Genomic DNA, 26,687 nt, shown 5'->3' with positions numbered 1-26,687 from the left:
TTGGTACAATAAATTGTTTCTACTTGATTAAAGACTTGTTCACTGACCAGAAAATGTTATTGCAGGCCTTATACTCTGAATCATGATCATATATAGTGAGTTGCTGAAAGATTATTTGTTATTAGACCGTCATTTAGTACAGATATGGCTATGCATTTATTTTACTGATCTGTAGCACTTGTAAAGTTTGTGACATTGATAGCTCCTTGGTATTGAATGTATTACATTACAAACATGTACACACATTGTGTGTAATATTCATTGGCTGCATGTTCAATGTACCTGTATGGGTATAAGATCTTACACTGTCCATCATTTACTTTGTGTTTCGTTGGTAATGGGTGGTATAACAGGAAGGTGGTGAATGGTGAGACATTAATGTGGGGTGGGGGAGGGGTGGGGGAGTGAGGAAGGGGTGGGAGTACGAAAGTGGAGGGAGTGGGAATGACAGGGGATGGGAAAGGTGTAGGAAGTGGATATAGAGGGGATGGGTGGAGAGGGAATGGGTAAGGGGTTGGGAGGGAGTGGGGGAATGGTGGGAAGGCAGTGGGGGAAAGGTGAGGGGGGGAAGGGAGTAGGAAAGGGTAGGAAGTGGATAGGGAGGGGGTGGGTGGGGAGGGAGTGGGTAATGGGTTGGGAGGGAGTGGGGGATTGGTGGGAAGGCAGTGGGGGAAATGTGAGGGGGAAGGGAGTAGGAAAGAGTAGGAAGTGGATAGGGAGGGGATGGGTGGGGAGGGAGGGAGTGGGTAATGGGTTGGGAAGGGAGTGGGGAATGGTCGTGGAAGGGAGTGGGAAAGGTGGGAGGAGAGGGGGATTGGTGGGGGGGAGGTGGTTATAGTATATATATATGTGGCAGACAGGATACAAAACAAAGGTTGACCAGTTAATGCCACATTCCTGATCAATCAGGAGATTTCAAACTGCATATAATAACTCTCTTTAACAGTTTTTTGAGTGTGTTTGATTTGGTACATGTATGAGATTCATATTCTAGACTGGTTAGGCACATGGTGTGGTTCCCAATGGTTTTTGTTTGAAATTGCATTGTGTAAAATTGAAACAGGCCGATTTACTTGGATTGTGTAGCTGGGCGATTCCGTGTTGATGCCGGTCTACACAGATGTCAAAATATCAAATTCCAAAAGTAGTAGATTTTGGTAGTAAAATAGTTAAATTTTTAAGTTAATTAAAGATTTTGTAATTGGGAAAATTCAACTGTCCTGATGAAATGCCTACTTTTGCTGAACATGTCAATTTTTTGCTATTTCTTTATAAATTTTATAAAGGTAGAAAAATTGGGAAATATACACATAGTAACAGTTACTTTTGAAAGAAAATCCCAGAAAGCAATTAACAGTTGATATTTGAAACCCTTTTGGAACCCTTACTTAAAATGGAATTTGTAGTTCAATGCTCATTAAATGAAAGTCAATAACTAATCTTCCATTAATGGTTTGTCACGTACGACGTATGTTTTATTCACGTTTTATAATCTGCACTTATCAAACTATATCAGATTCCATTTCCTTGTAATCTCTGTTTAGGCTTCCTATACTAACAATCATATCTACATAACAGGTTGCTTCACAATGTCTTCTGTTTTAATTAGACAATGAACATTTATTAATGTTCTGTACAAACAACATATTTCAGATAAGATAAGATTCACTTTATTAAACCCGCTTCGGGTAATTAAATGCTCGTTGTACAGAATAAGATGGATATAACATTAAAATTCAGCACATGGAAAATGACTCACATAAAACAATAAGACAATAAAATTACAAAGTCCAACAATGGCAAGACTAAGTATGACAAAAACAGTGAAGGTGTTACCAGAGGGCAAGAACACTAGCGATTGTAATTTTGATTATGGATTCTGATGCACTGTGGGACGAATGAGGAGAGGTGGCGATTAGTTTTGGCTGTCGGCAGCCTCATCCTCCCGCTCCGAGGAATCACTGCATTCTGAAATTGTCCTTGCAGTGGGTGGTCAGCATCATCCAAAATCCTGTCTAATTTCTGTTGGAGTAGATGGGTATAACTTGATGAGTAGGAGCGTTGGCTGTTGCCAATTATGCGGCCCGCATATGCGGCCTGCATGTCGTATGGGACATGTCGTACGAGAAATACCTGTCTGTGAACTTAGTTGAACTTAGCACTAAATACTAGATAAATTTACAAACCAGGATGGTAGTATTATACTGTATGTAGGTCATTAAATACATGTTTAATCCTCAAAGTTCATTGTACTTTAAAACTTTTTGAGTTTATGGTTCATGTACAGTCCTTCCTTAAGTTTGGTGCTGCTGATAAAACCCAGAAGAAGTTGAATGGTGAGCGCCGCTAGAGTAGATTCAATTATTTGTCAAAATATCCTACAGATAGTAAATTTTACCTAAATTACTATTTATAGTTAACAATACTTACTATGGAAAAGTCACCTTGAATTAAAATAAAAGATTGCATCAATATAATTAACTAGAGCCATTTTTGTGCGTATAAAGGGACGGACGTCAGTAGAAATGACAATGATGAAATTGTTACAGCATGTAATGTTTTATTAAAACTTGAAAGTTATATTTCCTAATATATTTGAACAATTATTAAACAGGAAGAGTACATTTTATTTATCGGTCATCAACAAGAGCTAAGTCACATTTAGATCATAAAGGGGGGAGGGGGGGAGAGGGGTGTCATCAAATGAGGGACGGACATTTTCTTCTCTGAGGGGCTGACAATACATAACGTAATTTTCAAATTTTCAAATCAAGTTATTTTAAAATTACAACCTTTGACATATAATGAATATAGGATTAATTAGCTCAAGAAAGGATAGTTTAGAAGTTTGAGAGATGGACACTTGGACAGTATTTGTGTGAGGGATGGGTACACTGTAGTGACATTACATACCTACCATACACTTTATGTATCATTTAAGCAAAGTCAAGAACTTTTGCACTGTTATTGTTTCATGTACAGACAATTCTGTAAAACTGATTGAAAACAAGCAGGCAAACCCAAATGTATTGTAGTGATTTCAGGGTGGTGAGAAACTAGATTTTCTCACACTAATTTGTTTACACCCATTGTAATATATATATATGACTTTAATGAAAGAGCCTTATGTAGTCTTTGTAATCTGTACTCCTGAGAATCTGTAAGTGTTAATTAAAAAACCTAATGAGCCATAAGAATAAGTGTTATAAGCATATCTTATCTTGATTTAAAAGCTTGGGAAAGTTTAACTGCATGCTCTTATCTTATTATTAGTCCTGGGAAAGTTTCATTGTATGTATGTACTTATATTATTCTTTGTAAAAAGGTGCGAAGACTGCTGGCTTAGCTTATCAGGATTGGTGGTCAGTAGCTGGGCATATGGTTCTGCTTTAAAAGGGATGTAGTCAGTAGTCAAAAAACGTTGTCTTTTCTTTGAAAACAAATCTATTATCCCCCGCAGGACCTCTTGCGAGGTCGATCAGGGGTAAAATTTCGTTCACTCATACAGATCCCAGTTATAAGTTGTCAGCTACCATTTAGTTTGCTACTCTAGCAGTTCTCTGCAGTTATCATTTTTAGTCTGTGTCACTCGCTCAGTTGTTTAATTGTTAGTTGTAAGTTGTCAGCTGTTAGTAATTATTCAGTCAGTTCTTGTTTACCTTGTTGTTATTTAGCCTTTTATGTCAGTGTCTTACATTAATAAATAGAAGCCAACTTTAATAGCTGTGTTTCGTGACTTATTTTGGAGCTACAATATTATTCTTTGAACAGTCAACTTTTCCGTGAAAGTTTCCTCAATTTACGGTGGAACAGTTCCGTTATACTTTCTACAATTTGGCGGCGCTACAGTATTCTAGGGTTGTTTGTTTGCTTGATAAACTTGGCCTGATTACACAGTTTTCATTGCTTTTCTCGCCTTTTAATTCCAAGGGTGATGCATATATGCCTGCTTCACTGTAGGACTTGTCCAGTACCACGTACTGGTTTTATGAACTCTGCCAGTGAGACATTTATTAGGTTTTAATTTGCATTTGATGGTTACCTCAATATGTTGTGAATTTAAATTTAGGCAATCAAAAGTGAATATCTGCAGCCACTTCAGAGAACTTTTTACTTTTTGCTTTATTAAGAGGAACAGAGCTACATAATAAATAATAAAGGGAATATGTCAGACCATGGAGGTAAAAACAGTTTTTTTACCTCCATGGTCAGAGCAACACAGGCATGCACGGACAGGACTGTTTGGGACAAACTCGTGCAACTGAGGCTGGTCACATGACCCCCTGACCACATGAACCCCTGCCTTCCTTTAGCATTCAAAGTTTGCATACAGTAGGAGATTTGAAGGCAGCCAGACTTTGTCTTAGAAATACTATGTTCCTTTGTCTAAAAACAGCCATGTATGTTTGCACTTGTATAGCAAGTTTTGCATTGCATTTTGCACTGCGATACTTGATACATTATTCCCTGTACAGTATGGGAACACATACATTATTCCCTGTACAGTATGGGAACACATACATTATTCCCTGTACAGTATGGGAACACATACATTATTCCCTGTACAGTATGGGAACACATACATTATTCCCTGTACAGTATGGGCACACATACATTATTCCCTGTACAGTATGGGAACACATACAATATTCCCTGTAAAGTATGGAAACACATACATTATTTCCTGTACAGTATGGGAACACATACCTTATTTCCTGTACAGTATGAGAACACATACCTTATTTCCTGTACAGTATGGGAACACATACCTTATTTCCTGTACAGTATGGGAACACATACAGTAGTGTACAGTATATTCTCTAACGCAATAAGTATGTGTGTTGCATATTGAAACGTACACAGTATAGTCTGTGCACAGGAAGTTATACACAGTGTGGGAAAGTATGTGCATGTCTGCCATTTATGTTACCATAATGTCTTGAATATTAACAGAACATTTCCAACCATGTACCACTGTCCAACATGACAATTGTCATGTGATTCTCAATCTAATATGATGCTACTGTATGTAGGTTCTGATTTATCAAATGATAAAATGTAACTGTTTATGATATCCTCACATCTGGCTGTAATATCATTTTATGATATCCTGACATCTGGATGTAAATAATCAGTTATTGTATGAAGGCCACACCAGCTATGCATTTTAATCATAGGGGAATAACAACTGAAAAACAAGGTTCAGACTTTGGGTTAAATATGTCAGCTTGAACAAATAAAATTGATGTTTGGTACAATCTTAAATATCGATGAAAATTCATGCAATTTAATAGTTCGACCTGTGTCCCTCTGCCACCCAGGGGTTAATCATGAATATTTGAACACATACATTATACCCAGGTGCAGGATGGGAACATATATTATTCTCTGTACAGTATGGGACACATTATTCCCTGAACAGTATGGAAACACATACCTTATTCCCTGTACAGTATGGGAACACATACCTTATTCCCTACAGTACAGTATGGGAACATATACTGTACATTATTCCTTGTACAGTATGGGAACACATACATTATTCCTTGTACAGTATGGGAACACATACATTATTCCCTGTACAGTATGGGAACATATACATTATTCCATGTACAGTATGGGAACACATACATTATTCCCTGTGTAGTATGGGAACATATACAATTATTCCCTGTACAGTATGGGAACACATACATTATTCCATGTACAGTATGGGAACACATACATTATTCCCTGTACAGTATGGGAACATATATACATTATTCTCTGTACAGTATGGGAACATATACATTATTCCCTGTACAGTATGGGAACACATACATTAATTATTCCCTGTACAGTATGGGAACACATACATTATTGCTGGTACAGTATGGGTATTCCCTGTACAGTATGGGAACACATACATTATTCCCTGTACAGTATGGGAACACATGTACATTATTGCTCTTACAGTATGGGTATTCCCTGTTCAGTATGGGAACACATTCATTATTCCCTGTACAATATGGGAACACATACATTATTGCTCTTACAGTATGGGTATTCCCTGTACAATATGGGAACGCATACATTATTCCATGTACAGTATGGGAACACATACATTATTGCTCTTACAGTATGGGTATTCCCTGTACAGTATGGGAACACATACCTTATCCCCAGGTACAGGATGGGAACATACATTATTCCCTGTACAGTATGGGAACACATACCTTATTTCCTGTACAGTATGCGAACACATAAAGTAGTGTACAGTATATTCTCTAACACATGAAGTATGTGTGTTGCATATTGCAACTTACACAGTATAGTCTGCACACAGGAAGTTTACACAGTCATTGTACTAATTCTGTTAGTGTGTCATGGTTGACCTGCCATTCCCAATAGCAGTGTCATGGACCAGTGCCCCTAGCTGTTGGTACAATCAAAACTAGCCAATACTATACCAATGGAAACTTCATTGTCCTTCTTATGACACGTAGTTATCTCAACAGTCCTATGCGTTGGCATTTCATGGTGGCTTATATAGTGTTATCATTAGCCACCAACAAGCAAGGGACGAGAAACAGAAAAAAAACGTTTCAATGTATTGAAAGATTGGATTGATATTTACGAGGAATTTCCACCACTTGAGACAGATTCTATGAAGCAGTTTAAAATTCTGTATTTTATCAAAAAGGATAACAGTGCTATGAATATTGGACTTTACATGAAGTTTTACATGAAGTTGTAGTTGGATAGCAGGAAATGTAAATAACAATTCCTGACCTTTGACATTTTGGAATCAATCAGCGTTGAAAGTTGTTCCGGGTTTTTGTGGACTGTTCTTGCTTACATGGCCTGTGGATACATTTGTACTGATGTCACTGCGGAAATAAATACATGTCCTTTTGGAGTTAACATTTTAAGGATTTCCTGGGCAAAGTTTATTTTATGTGACTTAAATAGTGACTTTTCACTGCCTTCTTGCTTCTTAGTCAAGATCCAGTTCCTTTAATGAATCACTAGCCACCTCTATGAACAGTTCTCAATCTGCATTCTTCGGATTAAACTTGGAAATGCTTGTTTCATTTCCGATCGGTTGCTCGAATGTCTGGAGAAATTACACTTAGCTTGAAAAACAAACAGGAAATCATGTCTCAAAAGTTTCACATCATTTTTGAACATCTGCGAATATCTGGATCCGGTTCGACAACGCCTGCTCAGTCGTAATTTGGAATTCCATCGAAAAATTTTGATCTGAAGAAAATATTTGCTTTCCAGTGTCTTTTCACATCCGGTGGAATTAAACCATCTTTGTTGATGTTAAAATTTAAAAGTGGTGGTTGGAAGAGATACTTTAAACAATTTGTTCTTGTCATTAGTGCTATTTACTTTCATATAAAAGTTAAGCTTGAAGAACCTATATATATATAGTTTTGATATTCAATTTCTATCTGTTTTATAACATTACCCTTATTTCTTGTCGAGGGGTTATTGCTTAGAGTCTTACCCTGAAGAAAATATCGTCTGCAGTATTCGTACGTTTTAAACTGAGACAGGTAGTCGTTGCTATGGCATCAGCAAACCAATAATGTGGTAATATCTCTCTGTTGTCACTCAAGATATTATTTATCAATCATGGTACCTAATAACATGATCTAAAGTGTTTAACATGGAATTCTCAAGTTGTCATGGTGATAACCTGAAATGAACATTTTGTCACACCTTTCCAGTTATTTATTTAAAGGAAACATTGCCCATCTTCGTTGTCAAGGTCTTTTTGCACAATAATTCCCTGCAGGCAATGCACTCTCTGCATTACTTATAAAGTCTGTAAACTCCAGTACATACCAAGTAGACTGGTTAACTGAATTGTATTAGAAATTTGGCTGTGGATTGGATGCAAAGGTTGAGAATCCTTTGAGGTTTTCTATTTGGTCATAATTTAAGTTTCCTTTTTTTCATCTCAGTGTCATTCTGTATTATGTATAGTTCTCATCACTGGCGGACATCGTTTCTTTTTCATAGTTAACCACTGAAACATTACCCTGAAGTGTGTATTTAATGATATAACAGACTTGTTCATATGGCTTTAATAGCAAACACAAACTGGTCTGTTAGCTATTGCTTTGTCACACAAGCTTTTATATGTCAATGGTGGTAACTAATAATATCTACAGTGTTTAATATCCAGTTCTCAAGTTGTCATGGTGATAACCTGCGATTATTCAAACAAGGACAGAGTTTCAGTCTGTATTTTAAAGGAGCACAATCCTGTTTTCATATCTAATATATGATCTGTCTCTAAATAGAACCCAATTGTGAATTTTTCTGTAAAATAATCAGAAAGTGGCTTTGGAAGGGATTGCAATGTGTTAGACATCCTCTTAGCTGAGTTGAGCTGAAACCATATTATGATCAGCAAAACCCTTCAGACGCATGTATGAGGAACATTTGAAAAACAAAATTTCTTTTCTTCAAGTTCTCATGAAACCAGTGTTATGGCAAATATTAACTGTTCGACTTTTACTGTAGCCATTTTGAAGTTTTGTTGAAGCAGAGTCCTGAAAATACAGGAAAGATATATGTACAGATATTTAAAGCAAAAGAAACAGCTGTAACGTTCTCAAGTTACATATGTGTAATAGTTTATCATGCCATCACGTTTGGCTATAATCAGCAGTTTTATATCAAGATCACATGTGTTGATGACATTAAGATAATTGGTGAATAACAACCGAGAAACAACATACTTTGGGGTTAAAGTATGTACAGCTGTTTAAATGACAATTCATGTTTGAAATATGGGTTGCATCTCAACTTATCTTCCCATCAGGAAGTTATTGAGGTTACTTCTGTTCCTACTGACATTAATGTTCCTCGGCATCATCTTTGGCTTGATCAGGTCCGATGGTAAAAACGCAGCCATCCAAGGGAAATTTCCGTCGGAGATGCGATCTTCGAACGAAGACTCTAGAGAGCCCATCATTAAAGAGACATTGGTCGTCACGCCGAAGGTCGACAGAGATATTTCTAGTGTGGAGCGAGTCGTTCCAAACACCACCTTTGTTTATTTTATCATTCCAAAGTGTGGCAGTAGAACACTCTTTTACCTGGTCAGTAATCTCAAAGAGAAGAACGGCTGGGGTGAGGTCTCGGCCCTCACGAAACTCGTGAAGGAGAGACGTCGCGATAGGACGTCCATGGTCCAGGAGTACGTGGACAACGCCACCCGGCCCGCGTTCCTCTACGTGGACACGTCGTTCGTACCGTTGAGAGACTCCGGCGATCTTGTCTATATCAGCCTGATAAGGGACCCTCTGGAGAGATTCCTGTCCGCGTACTACTTTGAAAAGAGCGGTGATGGCATCCAAGGACCAGACACAGGTCTGAAAGGAAAATACGAACGAGATTACTTTAGCCACTGTCAAAAGTCTCTTCGGAACGATACCTGCTTCGGTCACTGGCTTGGCAAAACGATACACCCGCGTTTCTGCGGCGTCACAAGCATTTGTAGCCAGATGGCTCGCAAGACAATCGAGCGAGCGAAGAGGATCGCGTCCCAAACTTTTTCCGTCGTCGGAATTTTAGAAGAATTTGACAAATTTTTGCAACTCTTAGAGAAAAAATATCCCGCACATTTTAAGGGCTTATACGAGATGTACCAGAAATCGGAGACTAGGGAATTCGTGTCGAAGGTAAAGACCAAGGAGAAGGAGAGGCCACGACCAGATATTATAGAAAAAATGAAAGAAGATATGAAACTGGACTATGAATTTTACGGTTTTGTTAAAGATCAATTTCATAAACAGTTGGATGAAATGGATATAAGATGATTTCTTGGTGCTTTTGGAATTTGTTCTCAATAAATCGTTATAAATCTATTGTGACAAACCTAACATGCATGGTGTTACTGAGCCTCTGTGTTTATAGTGTAATTTCTTATCATACAGATGCATTATAACCTTGGATAGTACTGTATGTAGTTAAAAGTAAATATCCAAGGGTAACATTTGGTATAAGAGGAACATTTAAACCTTCCTGGTGAAGTTAACTTCCCCTTCCATGCAATGCCATTTTGGAGATAACAACATTTGGAGAACTTTGTAAGAAGTTGATGCAAATGATAATAGCCAGTGACATGACCGACAGAACACTCTCCATACTGTACTGTTGGTGGTGTTGTATCACAATTTATTTCTTTGTTAAAACTAAATTTGTCACTTTCCAAGGCCACTAGAGTATTGATAGACGCTTTCAACCCAGTACATGATATCTGATTACTTGGACTATCACAGCACATTCATTTTATGCCATCATGACTGTTTACTTAGATTTTGAGTTAGAATCTAGGTGAAAGGTTAGCATAGTGCTCCCCAAACCATCTGCCAGTTCTCGGTTCTGTGATCTTCTTGTCTGACGCAGGATTATCTAAAATGCCTGAAATCACTTCCAATCCTCCAGAGTTTTAGACAGTCAACAGTTTATTTCGTCCCCTTCAACATCCAAGCATCAAGAAGTATGATGATCCCTCACATAAGTCACTACAGTAGATCAATTTAGGACAATTTTCCGATGGTTAACCTTTCCCAGGTGGACGACATACTCTACTCTAATTGTGTTGTGATAAATGTACTTGTAGCTTAGGAAAGTTACAGGTAAAAAATGAATGCAAAAGATTGGCTGATTTTAAACCTTACATCAAGGTTGAGATGACATTTATAGGTAAATAACACATTCATTAAGTGTTGTTAAAGTGATCCTTTCTGTATATGCCACACATATAGAGCTGTTGCCATGGTGTTGGGTGGGCACTCTACTTTTATGTTCCACATGCCAAGCTACAATCTCCAATCAGAACCTACCAGCAGGGCCTGGCACAGGTTGCTTGCAAAAGTGGTCAAGTAATCCTTTACATTTCATGAAGTCAAGTGGTCAAGTGGTTAAGGCAGTGGACAGTTTGTGATCTAAGGATTACAGGTTCGAGCCCTGGGCAGATCATTGCGTTGTGTCCTTGGGCAAGGCGCTTTATCTCCATTGCCTCTCTTCACCCAGGTGTATAAATGGGGACCTGCGAGGTAACTTGTAAATATAGTTGTGTGCGCCGGTTTGTGGCTGCACCCTGTGGGAAGTCCCCTGGGGGACACGTGGTTGTGGTGCACTGTGGTGCCCCAGGAGAGATTGATTGAATTGTGCACACTTTGGTGTGTGGGTGTGACAAGTTACCAATGACCAGGGGTTAAGTTGTAAAGTCATGTGAGGAGGCATTAGCCTCATACAAGACTGTAAACCTTCAACTTTATGAACAATTTATAACCATATATCATCCACATCCCACTTTGTGAGCCCAACAAGCTTAAACATACACATGTTTTCATGTCACCCCAGTTCATGAGCCTAATAAGCTTAGGATAGTCAATTTATGATGACACAAATCGAACACACGTTTTCATATCACCCCAGTTTGTGAGCCCAACAAGCTTCTAAGGATAGTCAATTTATGAACACACAAAAGAAGCACACGTTTTCATATCACCCCAGTTCGTGAGCCTAACAAGCTTAGGATAGTCAATTTATGAAACCAAAACCACAGTGAGTCATTGAGATTGAGAAATAATGAAAACAGACTAGAAGTTGACCTCTGACATTCCTCAGCCTACACTATGCATGGTTACTGTTAATTGTTTTATGCACACTGCTTTAAAGAAGAAAAGGATGAAAGGTTGTGACAATAAGATGGATAGTGAAATGCTATAGGATATCAATTTATGAACGCACAAAACACACATTTCATATCACTGCAATTTGTGAGCCTAACAAGCTTAGGATAGTCAATTTATGATTTAAGTTCGGTATGATGAATGACCTAGCTGTACAGTATAACATTATAGACAATGGTAGGATCAACAAATATTATGAAAGAGAGATCGCTATGGAATGTACCATTATAGTATGCTTTTTTAGAGAGAACATTATGGAATGTAACATTATAATATGTTATTTTAAAGAGAACATTATGGAATGTAACATTATAGTATGCTATTTTAGAGAAACTTTATAGAATGTAACATTATAGTACTGTATGTTATTTTCCTAACTAGAGCCCACAACGAATACAACAGCAGAAACGATACCAGGTTCAGGAACTGAGAAGACAGCGAAGGGACCTGATCCCAGACCAGATTGACCGGAACAGACAGCATCGGGATGAGTATCACAAGTCCAGAGAACCACTCCTAGACGGGCTGACCTCACAATATGACCTGGAACTGTTCAGGAAAGCACAGATGAGGGCAGCAGAGGATATGGTAGGTTAAATAGTACCATGCTGCCATGTATTATATAGAGTGATAGTTGTCATGGTAATATGACCTGGAATTGTTCAGAAAAACACAGATGAGGGCAGCAGAGGATATGGTAGGTTAAATAGTACCATGCTGCCATGTATTATGCAGAGCAATAGTTGTCATGGTAATATGACCTGAAATTGTTCAGAAAAGCACCGATGAGGGCAGCAGAGGATATGGTAGGTTAAATAGTACCATGCTGCCATGTAGTATGTAGAGCGATGGTTGTCATGGTAATATGACCTGGAATTGTTCAGAAAAGCACAGATGAGGGCAGCAGAGGATATGGTAGGTTAAATAGTACCATGCTGCCATGTATTATATAGAGTGATAGTTGTCATGGTAATATGACCTGGAATTGTTCAGAAAAACACAGATGAGGGCAGCAGAGGATATGGTAGGTTAAATAGTACCATGCTGCCATGTATTATGCAGAGCAATAGTTGTCATGGTAATATGACCTGGAATTGTTCAGAAAAGCACCGATGAGGGCAGCAGAGGATATGGTAGGTTAAATAGTACCATGCTGCCATGTAGTATGTAGAGCGATGGTTGTCATGGTAATATGACCTGGAATTGTTCAGAAAAGCACAGATGAGGGCAGCAGAGGATATGGTAGGTTAAATAGTAACATGCTGCCATGCATGATGTAGAGCGATAGTTGTCATGGTATGGTAACAAACTGTACGTTATCATGTCTCAGGCTGCTTGGCAGATGTAGAAGAAGAGTTCTATATCACAGCATTACGTAAAAGTAAAGGTTTTACAGTTAGTAATAACACCTACTTATGCTGCATGAAATAGATCTTCAAATTAAAAACGAATAAAACAAAAACTGTTAGCAAACTGCTTATCCACTAAAGAGCCTCTATGTAAGAGAATGTGTAAAAGTAAGTGGGCCTGACATTTCGATCCTAGCAGGATCTTCTTCAGAGGCTGAATGACAGGTAACAGAAAACTGGAACTTGGCAAATTATAAAACAGGTTAATAACCAACATATACTATAGGCTCATCCTTGGCTTGTTATTTCATTGTGCTGGGGGTCCCACCAACTCTCTGAAAATTCAAGAGAAAAAAAAAATATGTCCCTTTGGAATGGATCTAAAATGGTTTGTGAAGCCAGCTTTGATTTGATGAATCCATCATTAGTTGTCGGTGTCTTCAAGGTTTCCATTTCCATACCTCCCTTATCTACCAGTCATACAAAATATATGCCCTTCATAATTTAAATAAAGAACCCCTTTTTTTGGCTTACCCTGGGGGGGGGGTCGGTCTAATTAGGTCACCATAAAAGTTACCAGCAGATGATTGTTAATAGATGTCCAGTTTCTGCTACTCCAGCCCACCTTCCCCTCACCCTGTCCCCTGCCATTGGCTATTGTCATAATCTCGGCACCGGTAAAAGAGTTAACATCTGATCTGTCCATAGTAAAACAACGATATTATTGATCTCATCTTTTCAGGAAAGAGGTTTCGAAGGCCGATCAGTGGACGGGGGTTTAAAGAAGATAGAATTTGGTCGCTTTGAAATGGACACCTGGTACTCTTCCCCATACCCCGAAGAATACTCTCGACTTCCAAAGCTCTACATCTGCGAATTCTGCCTGAAGTATGCAAAGAGTGTCACGATCCTACGCAGGCATATGGCTAAGTGTATCTGGCGCCATCCTCCCGGGGATGAGATCTACCGCATGGAAAACATCTCAGTCTTTGAAGTCGATGGGAAGAAAAATAAGGTAATTTATGGCTTAAATGTTTTGAGGTTGCTGCAGGTGTGTTGTGTAATTCCCCATTTGTGCAGGGTTAACTTTACACAAGTTAAGTGGTTACATGTATGTCAATATTTGGCTGTCAACAAACTTGTCGCATAGGATTTGTTGGAGTGAGTCATCAGTTAACACTTTGTGAGTAATATTAAAGATGTCATTTGTGCAAGTAACAAAAGGAAATATTCTGGGATCGTATTAATACCAGATTAGATTAGATTAGATCAACTTTATTAAACCACAAGGGTAATTGCATGCTCATATGAAACAGAACATGAGATACAAACATTTAAATATGAAAACCTAAAACGTTACAGTACCAAACAATTGTAAGAATATGAAAATATAAGACATTTTAAAACATGCAGTAAAACAATATACAAAGCTCAGGACAATGGCAAGAGAGTACAGTCGGAACAGAAGAAACAGCCAGACGAGATCTAACGTTGAAAGTTTTCATTATAAAGTTTGATTCATTGTGGAATGAATGAGGAAGAATGTCGATTCGTATGAGATGGTGGTAGCCGCATCCTTCCACTTCTAGGAATAACCGCTCTGTCGAAATATTTATTGAGTGGGTGGTTATCATCCCTCATGATTCTATCTGTTGCACATTAGTATCAGCCCTGATTTTAAATATTAAAGTACTTTCTAGTTGTGTAATCAGCCTAGATCCAGCAGTTCACTGTATGGCTTGGTTTGGGTAATGTTACTAGGTCTGGGGAATCCCCAGTACCAGCATGGTAGTCACTGGTAAGCCAAAGTTAACCAACCTCAGTTACATTGCTTTTATTTCTTTTTGGAAACTTTAAATAGAAAATGTACAACAGATCTTTAAGAAAAGACCACATAAATACTAATAGTAATAATAATGAAATGTATTTATAAAGTGCAACAATTCCATAAAACATGATCAGAGGCACTATTACATAATTAAATTCACTAAAAAAAAAAAAATAAAATATAATACAAACAAGAAGGTAACACTAAAACTGAAAACTAAACCTAACCAGTAAAATAGTTAATTAAAATCCAATTCTTAAAATACAACAATATCAACAGGCACAAATGCTGGTAACTAGCCCCCCCCCCCAAAAAAAAAAAAAAGAAAAAATATTGAATAAAATTTATAACTAAATTGGTGAACAAATGGGTTAAGCAACACTTAAAATCAATAACTGCATTTATTAAGGCAAGTCTGAAATCTCTTTTTAAATGTTTCGATGGAAGGGCTTATAGGCAAACATTACTATGTAGATCGTTCCACAAAGGTGGAGCCAAATCTTGGAAGGGGGGACACTTTAAAAAAACTTGGATTGTTTCCGGACGATTGGACTGTTTGACAGAGTTAACTTTATGTAATGATTGGCTCTCAGAATGTAGTTTCTGAGTTGGCACATACATTTTGTCTAAAGATTATAAGTAAACTAGGTGCCAGGCCATGAATACCTTCTTTGTAAACCATAAGGAGTAACTTATAATTTATTCATTGTAAAAAGTAAAAATACCTAGATTGATTATCAAATTACCTGTTGTCTTTTCTAACTGTTTTCTCTCGTTTTTTTTCTTCCAGATTTATTGCCAGAACCTCTGTCTTCTTGCCAAGTTATTCCTGGACCATAAAACTCTCTATTACGACGTTGAACCATTCCTCTTCTACATTATGACTGAAAATGACACTACTGGCTGCCACATTGTTGGTTACTTCTCCAAGGTAAGGTCAAAGGTCGCCGGCATGAGAAACCTTGTTTCGACTTCTCCGATACCTTAAAACACAAAAGTTTAGGTACGGACTTCTCTACCACACCCTCATGAAATGAATATCGGCTAGACATTTATCTCTCCCTCTCTGATACGAATAATTATCCCATTTTCAGAATATTCATAGAATATGATTGCCTTTGTGGAGGATAGATGCGAAGGAAATGCATTATTTTGTTCTTGGAAAATTCATCTTAATGTCAAATTAACCAATTCATTTTACCCTAATTATGATAATAAGGTGTCTGGCAGTGAAAACTCATGAATATGCATAGTGTGTTTATAGTCTTTCCTGTTTCAAGATTGAACCCAAACACTGGGTTTGATGTCGTATTAATTGTAGACATTTGTCCGTCAGCCTAAAATGGACACTAAATTGCAAGTAAATTATTTAGCATATATCCCTGCCTATAAAAGCCTCAATAATTCTTTTTTGGATCATAATTATTCGGAAAAAAATGAGGTTTGGAATAGGGCGTGCTTTAAAAGGACGCTTTTTACCCTGGGTTTATTACAGATATGTATCAGGTTTGTACTGGTTACATGCTTCACCTCTGTCAACCCTCTGAACACTGTTGGGACGTATTACTAGATACAGATTGTGGTTGTCATGAAACCCTTGTGAAAAAAGTTTGGAGGGGATTTTGAGATTCAAAATGAAAATTTCTCTATTTTTTTTATTTATGTTTTTGCTTACAGGAGAAGAATTCCTTCCTGAACTACAATGTCTCCTGTATCCTGACCCTTCCACAGTACATGAGAAAGGGATATGGCAAAATGCTGATAGACTTCAGTAAGTTAATTCAGGAATCATATGAAGAACACACTACTGTCATTTGGTAATCTTGTAACGTTACAACCCCCTCAGATAAATGTTAGAACCCATCCTGTATCCTTACCCTTCCACAGTACATGAGAAAGGGATACGGCAAAATGCTGATAGACTTCAGTAAGTTGAATTCAGGAATCATATGAAGAACACACTACTGTCATTTGGTAATCTTGTAACGTTACAACCCCCTCAGATAAATGTTAGAACCCATCCTGTATCCTTACCCTTCCACAGTACATGAGAAAGGGATACGGCAAAATGCTGATAGACTTCAGTAAGTTTAAATCAGGAATCATATGAAGAACACACTACTGTCATTTGGTAATCTTGTAACTTTACAACCCCTCAGATAATGTTAGAACCCATCCTGTATACTGACCCTTCCACAGTACATGAGAAAGGGATACGACAAAATGCTGATAGACTTCAGTAAGTTGAATTCAGGAATCATATGAAGAACACACTACTATCATTTGGTAATATTGTAACTTTACAACCCTTCAGATAAGTGTTAGAACCCTACCCAATTGAAGATCAAATCAATAAAGTGAAAAATAAAGAACATACAATATTTCCCCGCATGTTGTGTTTTAGCAAAGGGGGCTATCCAGCCCTTAGTTTGTAGCATCCATTGTAGGTAGGGGGTGGGGGGGTGGTGGGTAGGTGTGTGGGGAGGGAAGTCTGAATCCTCAGTACCTTGCATACTGCGTTCCTCAGACATCTAACCGGAAGCCAAAAGGTTCAAATCCCAGCCAAACCATTTTGTTGCTCTCGTTTAGTTTATACATTTCCCAGTCAATCTTCAGTTATTCATTTACTTATATAATGAGAATGGTCATTATTAGTATATTTTTATATTTTTGTTTTCTATTTTTACAGGTTATTTGTTGTCCAAAACTGAAGAGAAAGTTGGTTCTCCAGAGAAACCCCTCTCCGATCTCGGTCTTATCAGTTACAGAAGTTACTGGAAGGGTGTACTCTTAAAATATCTCAGTCATTTTAGTGCTAGCGAAATCTCCATCAAAGGTTTGTTACTCCTTACTCTCAAAGGGCATCTTTAGTAATATCTTGAAGGGATTGGTGGTCCAATAATAGCATGCACGAAGCACTTTGAACTTTTCTGTGTAGACATTAATTAATAAATTTGTATTCCAAAAATGATGTTTCTGTTTCAGTTAATTGTGGCAAAATTTCCCTAATTAACAGTGTACCCCATCTGTCTGACTATTAAATGCAAAAACATATCATACAGCAAAATTAATATTGGAACGTTATTAAATTTTCCAGTTTGATCCCTTAAATAATTGACCCTACCATTAAATACAGGGTGTTGAAATGTTGAGAAAAAGCATCAAATTTTTGAAAGACTTGCTCTTTAACCTTAACTTGGGTTATTAAAGATCTTGGGAGAGTGTTTCATTTGATCAGTAGCAATCTCATTTAAGTAAAACTTACTAGTAGGTTTGCTATGAATTGCCAAATAAACTGCATAGAGCTGCTGCATTAAGTCATTGAGAGAAAGATGGCTGTGAACAACTCTCGACCTTGGGTAAAATCAAATTTACTTACTGTAATGGGTGGAATCAGTTTTTATCTCCATATATTACATATATGGAGATTATCTCACACCAATCGTTTTCAGTCTGAGGGCTCTTTAAATGCCTACTAGTTTTTACCCAAATGTCTGTTTGATGTGAAATTTCATCGTAGTGTACAGCACACGATGACACTTAAATGTTACTTATTGATAACATTTTAAAATGAGCAGAAAACATACTTTTGGTACGTTTTCCGCTATATTTTAGGTGATTTTTAATACAGCGCATGGTACTTAAAGGTATTGCGTTGTAGACGTAACCATTTTCTCAATTACATCGGTGAACATAGTGTTGTTATTTTTTTATCGTGACCTGTACCTTTAAATTCAACTGCCTGTCTTTATGATAATTAGATAAAAACACACGGTGATCATGCAGTAATAAGGCAATATCATTGGTTGAATTTCTGATTCCTATTGTGATTGGACGAGCGCTTGTCGATATGCTGGATGTTTGGGGTAAAAATAAATGGAACTGCTGTGCAAGCCTGCATGGCTGCGTGTATTTCCGTCTAGACTGTGCACGTGCTCGTACAACCCGTGACGTTTTGTATCCCGCATGGCGGGTCACGTAAAAAGCACACCAAACCCAACTCTCCACAATTAGATCCAGTGCCGCAGAATATTGGTATTTGCGTTCCATATTTACCAAATCCAACTCGCCAGTAGAAGAAAGCGGTAAGTCTATTTATTTAGTAAGTATTTAATGATAATATTTAAATGATAATAATATGAATTTTGGTACGCCACTCTGTGTTCGATATAACGTTACTCCGTTACTAGGCCTACCTAGCGTAGGTCTAAGTTAAGGCTGATTTGTACTAGTCTATTATTACTATTCCTAGCCTAGGCCTATATACAGTATTGCGAAGTTAGGAACTCTGCTAAGATCGGACACCCCCATGTTCGTAATATTACAGCAAGGGAAAATGAAAACCTACCAGTTTTCAAATACGTAATAAAAATCATCAATTAATTCAATGTTAGGTCACAAAATTTAACGATCTACCCACAAAAAATGGCCTTTGAAAAATATTTCCGTCGGGTATTTGAACATTGTGTTAACTTGAATGGAACCTTGCAAAACTCAACACTTTTACCAATCAACCACAATTTCCGGTGAATAAAATGAATATATTATGAAATGAAGGTAAGAATTAGACCAGACTATTTGAAATATTTAATGCCTATCAACTTTTGGCCTCCATTTTAGTTGGCCGTTCGAATTATACTTCGACGTTGTTAACCTAGGCGTAGGCTAGGCTGAGCCAATATTTTCCTGTACAGAAAATACAAAATTTTCCGTAAAAATTTTTCCGAAACTTTCACAATTTATATCTGCTGAGCAGATCTAATGAAGGGTGAATTTGTTTCACACGGGTATTTCTTCAGTTGAATGGTTGAAAATCCTCTCAAATTTTGTTTCTAAACTATGCAGGGTCCATCTAGTAATACTACTACTAGGCCTAGTACAAGGCCTAGGCTAGTTTTACTCGTAAGTAATGTATTACAGTAAGAGTAATGCGAAGTTAGGAACTACATAGTCTGAACACCTTCATTTTCGTAATATTTCAGCATGAGAAAAATAAATACCTACCAGCTGAAATATATGTAATAAAGGCTCCAGCTGGGCCTAGTTGCATTAATACCCCGCCACAATTTACCTGCCCCCTGTAGGCCTAAGTGGCTGCTAGGTGGCTACATTCTTAAATGGCTATGTTCTTGATAACGATGCAATCGTAGCCACTATCCCTACTTCCCTCTGACTTGAAATTATTTTCTACTGTTCCCTGTACAATATGATACACTTAAATGAGAAAGATGCAACTGGACCCACCCTAGCCACTCTTCTCAGCACAATGTACTAAGTTTCTTGTTGATCCAACAATGTCTGGTAATTTGACCTCAAATGACCCCTGGTGACCCTCGGAATTTTCAGCACGAAATGTGGACTATATGTACCAAGTTTCATGTTCATCCAGCAATATCTAGTTTCAGCCCCAAAAATGCCAGGGCCTAAACACTTGTAGGGCCCAAAGAGTTTTGATCTATGACACATACCTAACATATGTACCAAGTTTGATCCAATTCCATTTAATACTTTTTGAGTTATGAACGTTTGTTACGATCAAGGAACAAAAGGAACAGAATAACAGAAGGCGAAACATGATGATTTCTTGAGCTGCTCTCCCGCAACTAAAAATGTACCCTGGTTCACATCATATCTGCTCTGACCAGGGGACAGTAAAACTTGATTTGAATTTCAGCTTGAAACTTCTCCAAACACGCCTCTGTCGCCTTTTGCTGATCGATGATTATCAGTAAACATGCAAATGTACCTTCCGAACTGTGTCCAACAACCTTCTCCCTGTGTCCTTAAAAGGAGACACATTATCTTGAGTGTTTTCCTGTACCAAGGAAACAAATTCATCTGCCGTAGTTTTATTTACTTTTATTTCTTCTCAAATTTCAGACTAGACAATATCTCCATCATCACAGAGTGCGGGAACACCTTCGACCTACCTGCCAGTCTGCTCAGAGTCACTTGCCTTGACCTTATTGACATGACTCCTCTTCATATCAATTGACAGTGGAGAAGATAAGGTCAAGAAGATTCAGTTCGAGTATCCTGTTACTACAGCAGTATAGTTGAAAGTCCAAATAAGAAACTGATGACTAGAGGTTATTTCTGGACAAAATTGGCCCCTGATTGACCGTTATTTGGTCATCTGTATAATCCCAGTCTTCTCGAAGTCACTGGCTTTGACCTTATTAACATGACTCCGCCTCAATGTCAATTGACAATAGAAAATAAAGTCAAAGATAAACAGTTTACCCTGTTGCTACAGGTGTATAGTTAGCAAGTCAAAAGAAGAAACTGACAACCAGGGGCTCGCGCCATAGGAATCTATGCAATCATGAGTGCATGTGTGTGTGCGTGTATGGGTATGTGTGTGTGTGACTCAAAGCTTGTAAGTAGGTTTTCTCGGCACTCCAAAAGTGGATTGAGGTCATACTTGGTACAGAAGTTGCCCATTATTAGTAGACGATCCCTAGTTATTTTGGTGCCAATTTCATGAATATTTATGAGTGGGCGGGGCTTAAAGGGAATTCTCTAAAATGTCAATATATCGGCAACTGCATGTCCGATTTTGATCAAACTTAATTTGATAGTATTGGTAGGTGGTTTGGTATGTTTGTGTGGTACGAAATTTCATCTCATTAAATTCTGAAGGGGCGGAACTAAGTGCAATTTTGCTCATGACGTTATTTGTTTTTGCAAAAGTAGCCCCTGTTATTTGGTCATCTGAATAATCAGATTAAACATTTGTTTCACAAACTATTACTGTTCCATTAGACACAGTTTTCCATAACATGTAATGCACTTCTTCATTTTGAAAATATATGCAAAAGACAGCTGTGTAAATGCAAAGTGAAACATATTCATGTACAAAAGTTTTTTGATTTAAGTTATTCACTACTTTTCATAATTCCAGTCTTATCAAACATCTATCTTCAAATAAATTATTTGTATTCCTTGCTAGAGGCTCGAAGAATCTATGCAATCATGATTGTGTGTGTCAGGATGTCCTCCTGTAGGTATGAATACAGGTTCTACTAAACCTGTATTCTTGACTTCTGTTGAACATGCCATGTAACAATTCAGTAAATCTAGATTAATGGTATTTTTTCACAAAAATTAGTATCTTAAGCAAGTGTACAACAATGAAACTTTCTACATAGGGTTCGATACGTAGCCTACCAGACGTCAGTAGTGACCTCATTCTGTTTGTGAACACCACCACTCAGAAATGCGGTGTTTACAGATTTCTGGTTATTACGTGCAGTATTCACATATACCTTTCAATTATCTTGGGCAGTCTCAACGAAGTAGTCTACCCCTATTGTTTATTTATTGTTCCAGTAATCCAGAAATAAGAGAGGCCAATCTTAAAATTAATTTTTCCACATAAAGCATAGCTATGGTCAATTCATATTTGGTGGATAGGTCCACAATCAGTGGCGGCTGTGCATGATATTTATTCAGAGAGAACAAACTGGAGGGGGGGGGGGGGCCTTTACCTTCACAACATATCATTTTATACTTCCAGTCTTCACAACAGATTCTTTCCCCCAAAATAGTACTTATTTATGATGTGTGCTCCAAAAGTCACCTATATTTCAACTAAAAAATTTAGATCACCTTGCCGACATGTAATATCCAACACATTGCTGCCATTTATTCTTTAGACAGACTATGACATTCTTATTGTTTTAATTTTTTTTTTATATTCCTTTTACATCATTTGTTCTTCTATATTTTTATGTTTATAGTTCTATCAGCCATTTCTAGAATAGTGTTGAAATAAAACGAGCCTATTAAACAAACAATTACGACTATGTTATTTCTTTACATTTTAATATGTTGAAAATTTGAGGTCAAATTACTAGACATTGTTGGATCAACATGAAACTTGTTACCTATAGCCAACATTTCATGCTGCAAAATGGGGAGGTCATTTTAGTAGACATTCATTCATACTTGAATAGAATCCTCAGATTTGATTGATCTTATCGTGAGGTTATCTAACGAATAATCAACGCTCTGTGTTTAATGCTATCGCTGTATGCACTCTGGCTTCGCTTGTATTAAACCCAGAGCGTTGATTATTCTCTAGATAACCTCACTCTAGACAGTGAAATAAACCCTAATTGTTAGATCAACATGAAACTTGGTACATAAGGTCATTGGAGCAAATTTGGTAAGTATCATCAAAGTTGACTTGAAGTATATCTTATTAACCGCAGCAGCTATATTGACATGGTTTGCTATATAGTTGTAGGCTCATTTGTTCTGGAACTGGTGATTTGCATGGATACCGATGCAAAACCACTGATAGCTCAACCAGGCGAGACACTTGGAACGAATCACCTTGATTTATTTTTCAAGAAATGTTCAATAGCATTTTACATCAGTGGAAATAATATAGATGGAGATACAGCTGCATTGCTGCTCTTGTTAATATTACTGTCAAGAATTCAGCTTCTTACTGCTTGAGTTTTATCTAGAGCAGGGGTTTTGAATTGTTGGCCCATTTTGACTTCATCCAGAATCTTTCTCTAACAAGGTAATTGTGCCCTTAAGGCATTGAGCAGACTATCAGCCTCCACTGTGCATTGTACAAATTAGGGGGTTGTGAGATGTTAATTCCAACAAATGTCCCCTCAGTATAGAAAAATTTGGAATCTGTCGTATGAAGTGATTTTCTGAACGTAGGTGAAACATTTGGTTTTGTCTTTTCAGATATTAGCCAGGAGACAGCGATAAATCCGTACGATATCGTCAGTACCTTACAGTCAATGAGTATGTTGAAGTATTGGAAGGGGAAACATCTGGTGCTAAAACGTCAAGACCTTATCCAAGAGTTTCTTGCCAAAGAGGATACCAAGAAGAACAGGAAGACCATCGACCCCACCTGCCTGAAGTGGACACCCCCTGTCGTAGAGAACTGCTGATCCCCCTACCCCCTCCCCAACCCCCACAGGTGCTGTAGCCAAACGAAAAGGAACTCACAGCTACCATCAACCACCATGAACCCATTATCTCCCGTCAATGTTCTTCAAAGGGTGTCAGTGGTCTATTAAAAGCTGTGCATCTGTGAAGTAGCAGAACGCCAAAGATATATACGAAAGGGTGGAATAAGCGTTTGAATAACATCTAATGATTTTATGTTTCTCTGTAGGTGTATGTCCAGATTTTTTTTCACGGAAGATTTATGCCTCTTCACAACTTTCTTTCACACGATTTGTCGAGACAATTTTTGACATTTTTGGTTCTTTATTTCTGATCTGGATATGGTTAAGAGAGGTGTTCTCATTTGGTTACCATAGCAACCAATGAGATATGCACTATTCCTGCTGAACTGACTCTTTTGTTTTTAATTACGGTGGTTGTTGGGTGAACAAGAAGAGAGAAGTGCTGTATTTAATATTAACGGTATTTAATATTTGCGGTATTTAATATTAACGGTTGCAAGTTGCTTATTGTTGGGATCTCATCTGATGTTACATAATCATCAACGTTGAGAAATTTGTGGATGGGACTCAAGATAAATTTCTGTCGTAATATTGTAAAGAGTGCAGGCAATAGTGAGCCAAAATGTGTGCCCTGGATTGGAGCTAACATGGCTCCCAGCTAATTTGTCAAATACCTGGTTGCCTTTCATAGCATTATTTGCAAACTGCTCATCGAATTTAAAGTTTTATTACAGGGCAAAAGTTAACGTTCAAATTGTTGTGTTGCGGTTTTGAATTCTCTTTATTTTGTCTCTTGTAAAGTTCTATGGGTTTGGGTTTCTGCGAACTCAAGAGCTGGTTTGCTCATCAAATTCTAACTATCGGGAATTCATTCGAAGAGAACTGAAAGTTTCTTTCAGGTTGAAACCTTTCCATAAATTTTATGCTATAAATTTTGCTATAATTGTAACAGATAACGATTGAAAAACTGTGTATGTATTGTATAAGGTAGCTGAGCTCCGACACACAATGAAATGAATATTCATAAAGCAAGTTAGCTCAGCTGTTACAGTTTATATTACTGAGAACAAAGGTTGTAATTTATAGATGAAAAGACTTCGTTGCTAGGCTGTTTCACTGATAATAATTTCATTAGGAGTAGGCGCTACAACACTTGGAAAAAATTTAATATCACAGACGTGTGAATATTGTGTAAATCACATGTGAGAAGCACATCAGAAGGGGTCAGAAGTTGCTAAATTGTTTTTATAAATTTAAAACCAAACATTAAGGTAATGAATGTCATTAAAATCGGAACTTAAACTGGATTCAAAAGTATCGTAAATTTGTGACAATAAGCACCAGAAAATTCTTTACGAAGGTAAGAGTTACAGATATTGGCTAAACACACCTGCAGCCAAAGTGATGCAATTTTCAACCCAATTGTAAAATCCATGCTAATATTTCTTTCTTTTTAGTATTATCCTTGAATTATTACTTAGAGAGGTGTAATTAAATTTTTCAGTTATTCGTCTTAGTAATTTTTAGATGTTTTTTATTCACATCTAGTGTTTTAAATTTTGTTGACTCCTAAATTTTGCCACCTGTTTTTGCCTCAAAATGTGCTGCAAAGTGAATGGGGAATGGCACAGATTCTGAAAATACAGCGAGTATTTTAACCTCTTCTTCAACAGTCAGATTAAGATCCAGAATTTAAATTTAGGACTTATATTGGTCAACAATACAAAATCCAAGGCTAAATTATAATTGATCCATTAATTAATTAATTAATTAAGGCCTGATGTATGACATCGGTAAGCATCGGTAAGACTGACATGTTTTTCCATTACATAGGAGGTTGTTGGCAGTAAAACAAGTCCTATGAGAAAACTTTGATGATAAAACTATATGATCCAGCTTTCCCTGAGGTATCTTGTAATAAATGGCTAATCAATAATGAACATATATTAAAAAAATCACAAGGTCACATATTTGATAGCCGGTGACAGCCATGGTAAAGAGAATTGGCTTGGTGGCACTGACCATGTGTTACCTGGGGCTTCTGGTGGAAATTTTTATACTGTAAGATAAACTCTACAAGACAAAACAATTTTTAAACTTGTCCATTATAAAACTGTTTAAATAATTTCTGTGTGAATGTAAAAAGAAAAAAATACAATAAAAAAACCTTTTTATTTCATTTTCGGACTGTTTGGTGGTTTATAATGTAGCATATTACCACTTCAACTTGTAGTTGTATAGATCTCATATCATTGAAAACCATTTTGTGCAATGTTGTTACAATGAAAACTTTTGTACATAAATAACCTTTTATGCATTCCTGTCCTCTTTTTTAGTTTCTGTAATTATTATTTATTAGGATTAAGAAACATCTGAGTTTATTGTCTGATGTTAGTAGAAAAATGTACTTAGCATTGGGGACATTTTCAAGCCAGGAGAATTGTTCGTATTGCAATGCTTTGGTTTTCAGACAGTCCTCACACTTCCAATGCTAAGATAGCAATGTATAGGAGGTTAGGAGAAGGGATGGGTGGGGGGCGGGAGGGGTGACTTAGGGGTTTGCATGGAGAACAACAGCAGAATCAGTTTCCATTGATTAGCAGTAACTTTAATTTAATTTGGCAATACAGATTTGCAAATAGAAAACAAAAGAAGGAAAAAAACAAATTCACGCAACTAAAAATTATTAGGCAGTTCATGTTAAGACTTGTTTCAAGTCTGTTTCCATATGTATTGTCATGTGACTTTCTCCTTCACCTCTTGATGTGAAAATTGCAGCATCTCAGAACTCTTTGCAGCATATGAATTGCAGCATTTCATAACAGAATCAGCAGGACAAGAAGAACAACCTTGTAGTAGT

The 26,687-nt window shown here is 37.3% G+C and overlaps 2 protein-coding genes across 3 annotated transcripts in view; both read left to right on the top strand.

Annotated features, from left to right (window-relative positions):
• LOC139977403 (histone acetyltransferase KAT7-like) overlaps positions 1-26,133 on the top strand; it is a 55,011-nt gene extending 28,878 nt beyond the window's left edge. For both annotated transcript variants that reach the window (XM_071986704.1, XM_071986705.1), the window contains 6 exons: positions 12,087-12,293; positions 13,797-14,069; positions 15,673-15,813; positions 16,560-16,653; positions 17,572-17,718; positions 23,595-26,133. In XM_071986704.1, the coding sequence (XP_071842805.1) occupies positions 12,087-12,293; positions 13,797-14,069; positions 15,673-15,813; positions 16,560-16,653; positions 17,572-17,718; positions 23,595-23,806 (1,074 nt within the window). In that variant the 3' untranslated portion in view covers positions 23,807-26,133. The remainder of the gene's footprint in view (positions 1-12,086; positions 12,294-13,796; positions 14,070-15,672; positions 15,814-16,559; positions 16,654-17,571; positions 17,719-23,594) is intronic.
• Positions 6,024-9,902, top strand: LOC139977405 (uronyl 2-sulfotransferase-like). The gene has a single exon (XM_071986707.1). It carries the CDS (start codon positions 8,790-8,792, stop codon positions 9,819-9,821), a length of 1,032 nt encoding a protein of 343 aa, XP_071842808.1. The 5' UTR covers positions 6,024-8,789; the 3' UTR covers positions 9,822-9,902.
• Positions 26,134-26,687: the final 554 nt, after the last annotated feature.

This window comes from Apostichopus japonicus, chromosome 12 (genome assembly GCF_037975245.1).
Source record: "Apostichopus japonicus isolate 1M-3 chromosome 12, ASM3797524v1, whole genome shotgun sequence".
Classification (NCBI taxonomy): Eukaryota; Metazoa; Echinodermata; class Holothuroidea; order Aspidochirotida; family Stichopodidae; genus Apostichopus; species Apostichopus japonicus.
This window is presented reverse-complemented; position numbering and strand designations above follow the sequence as displayed.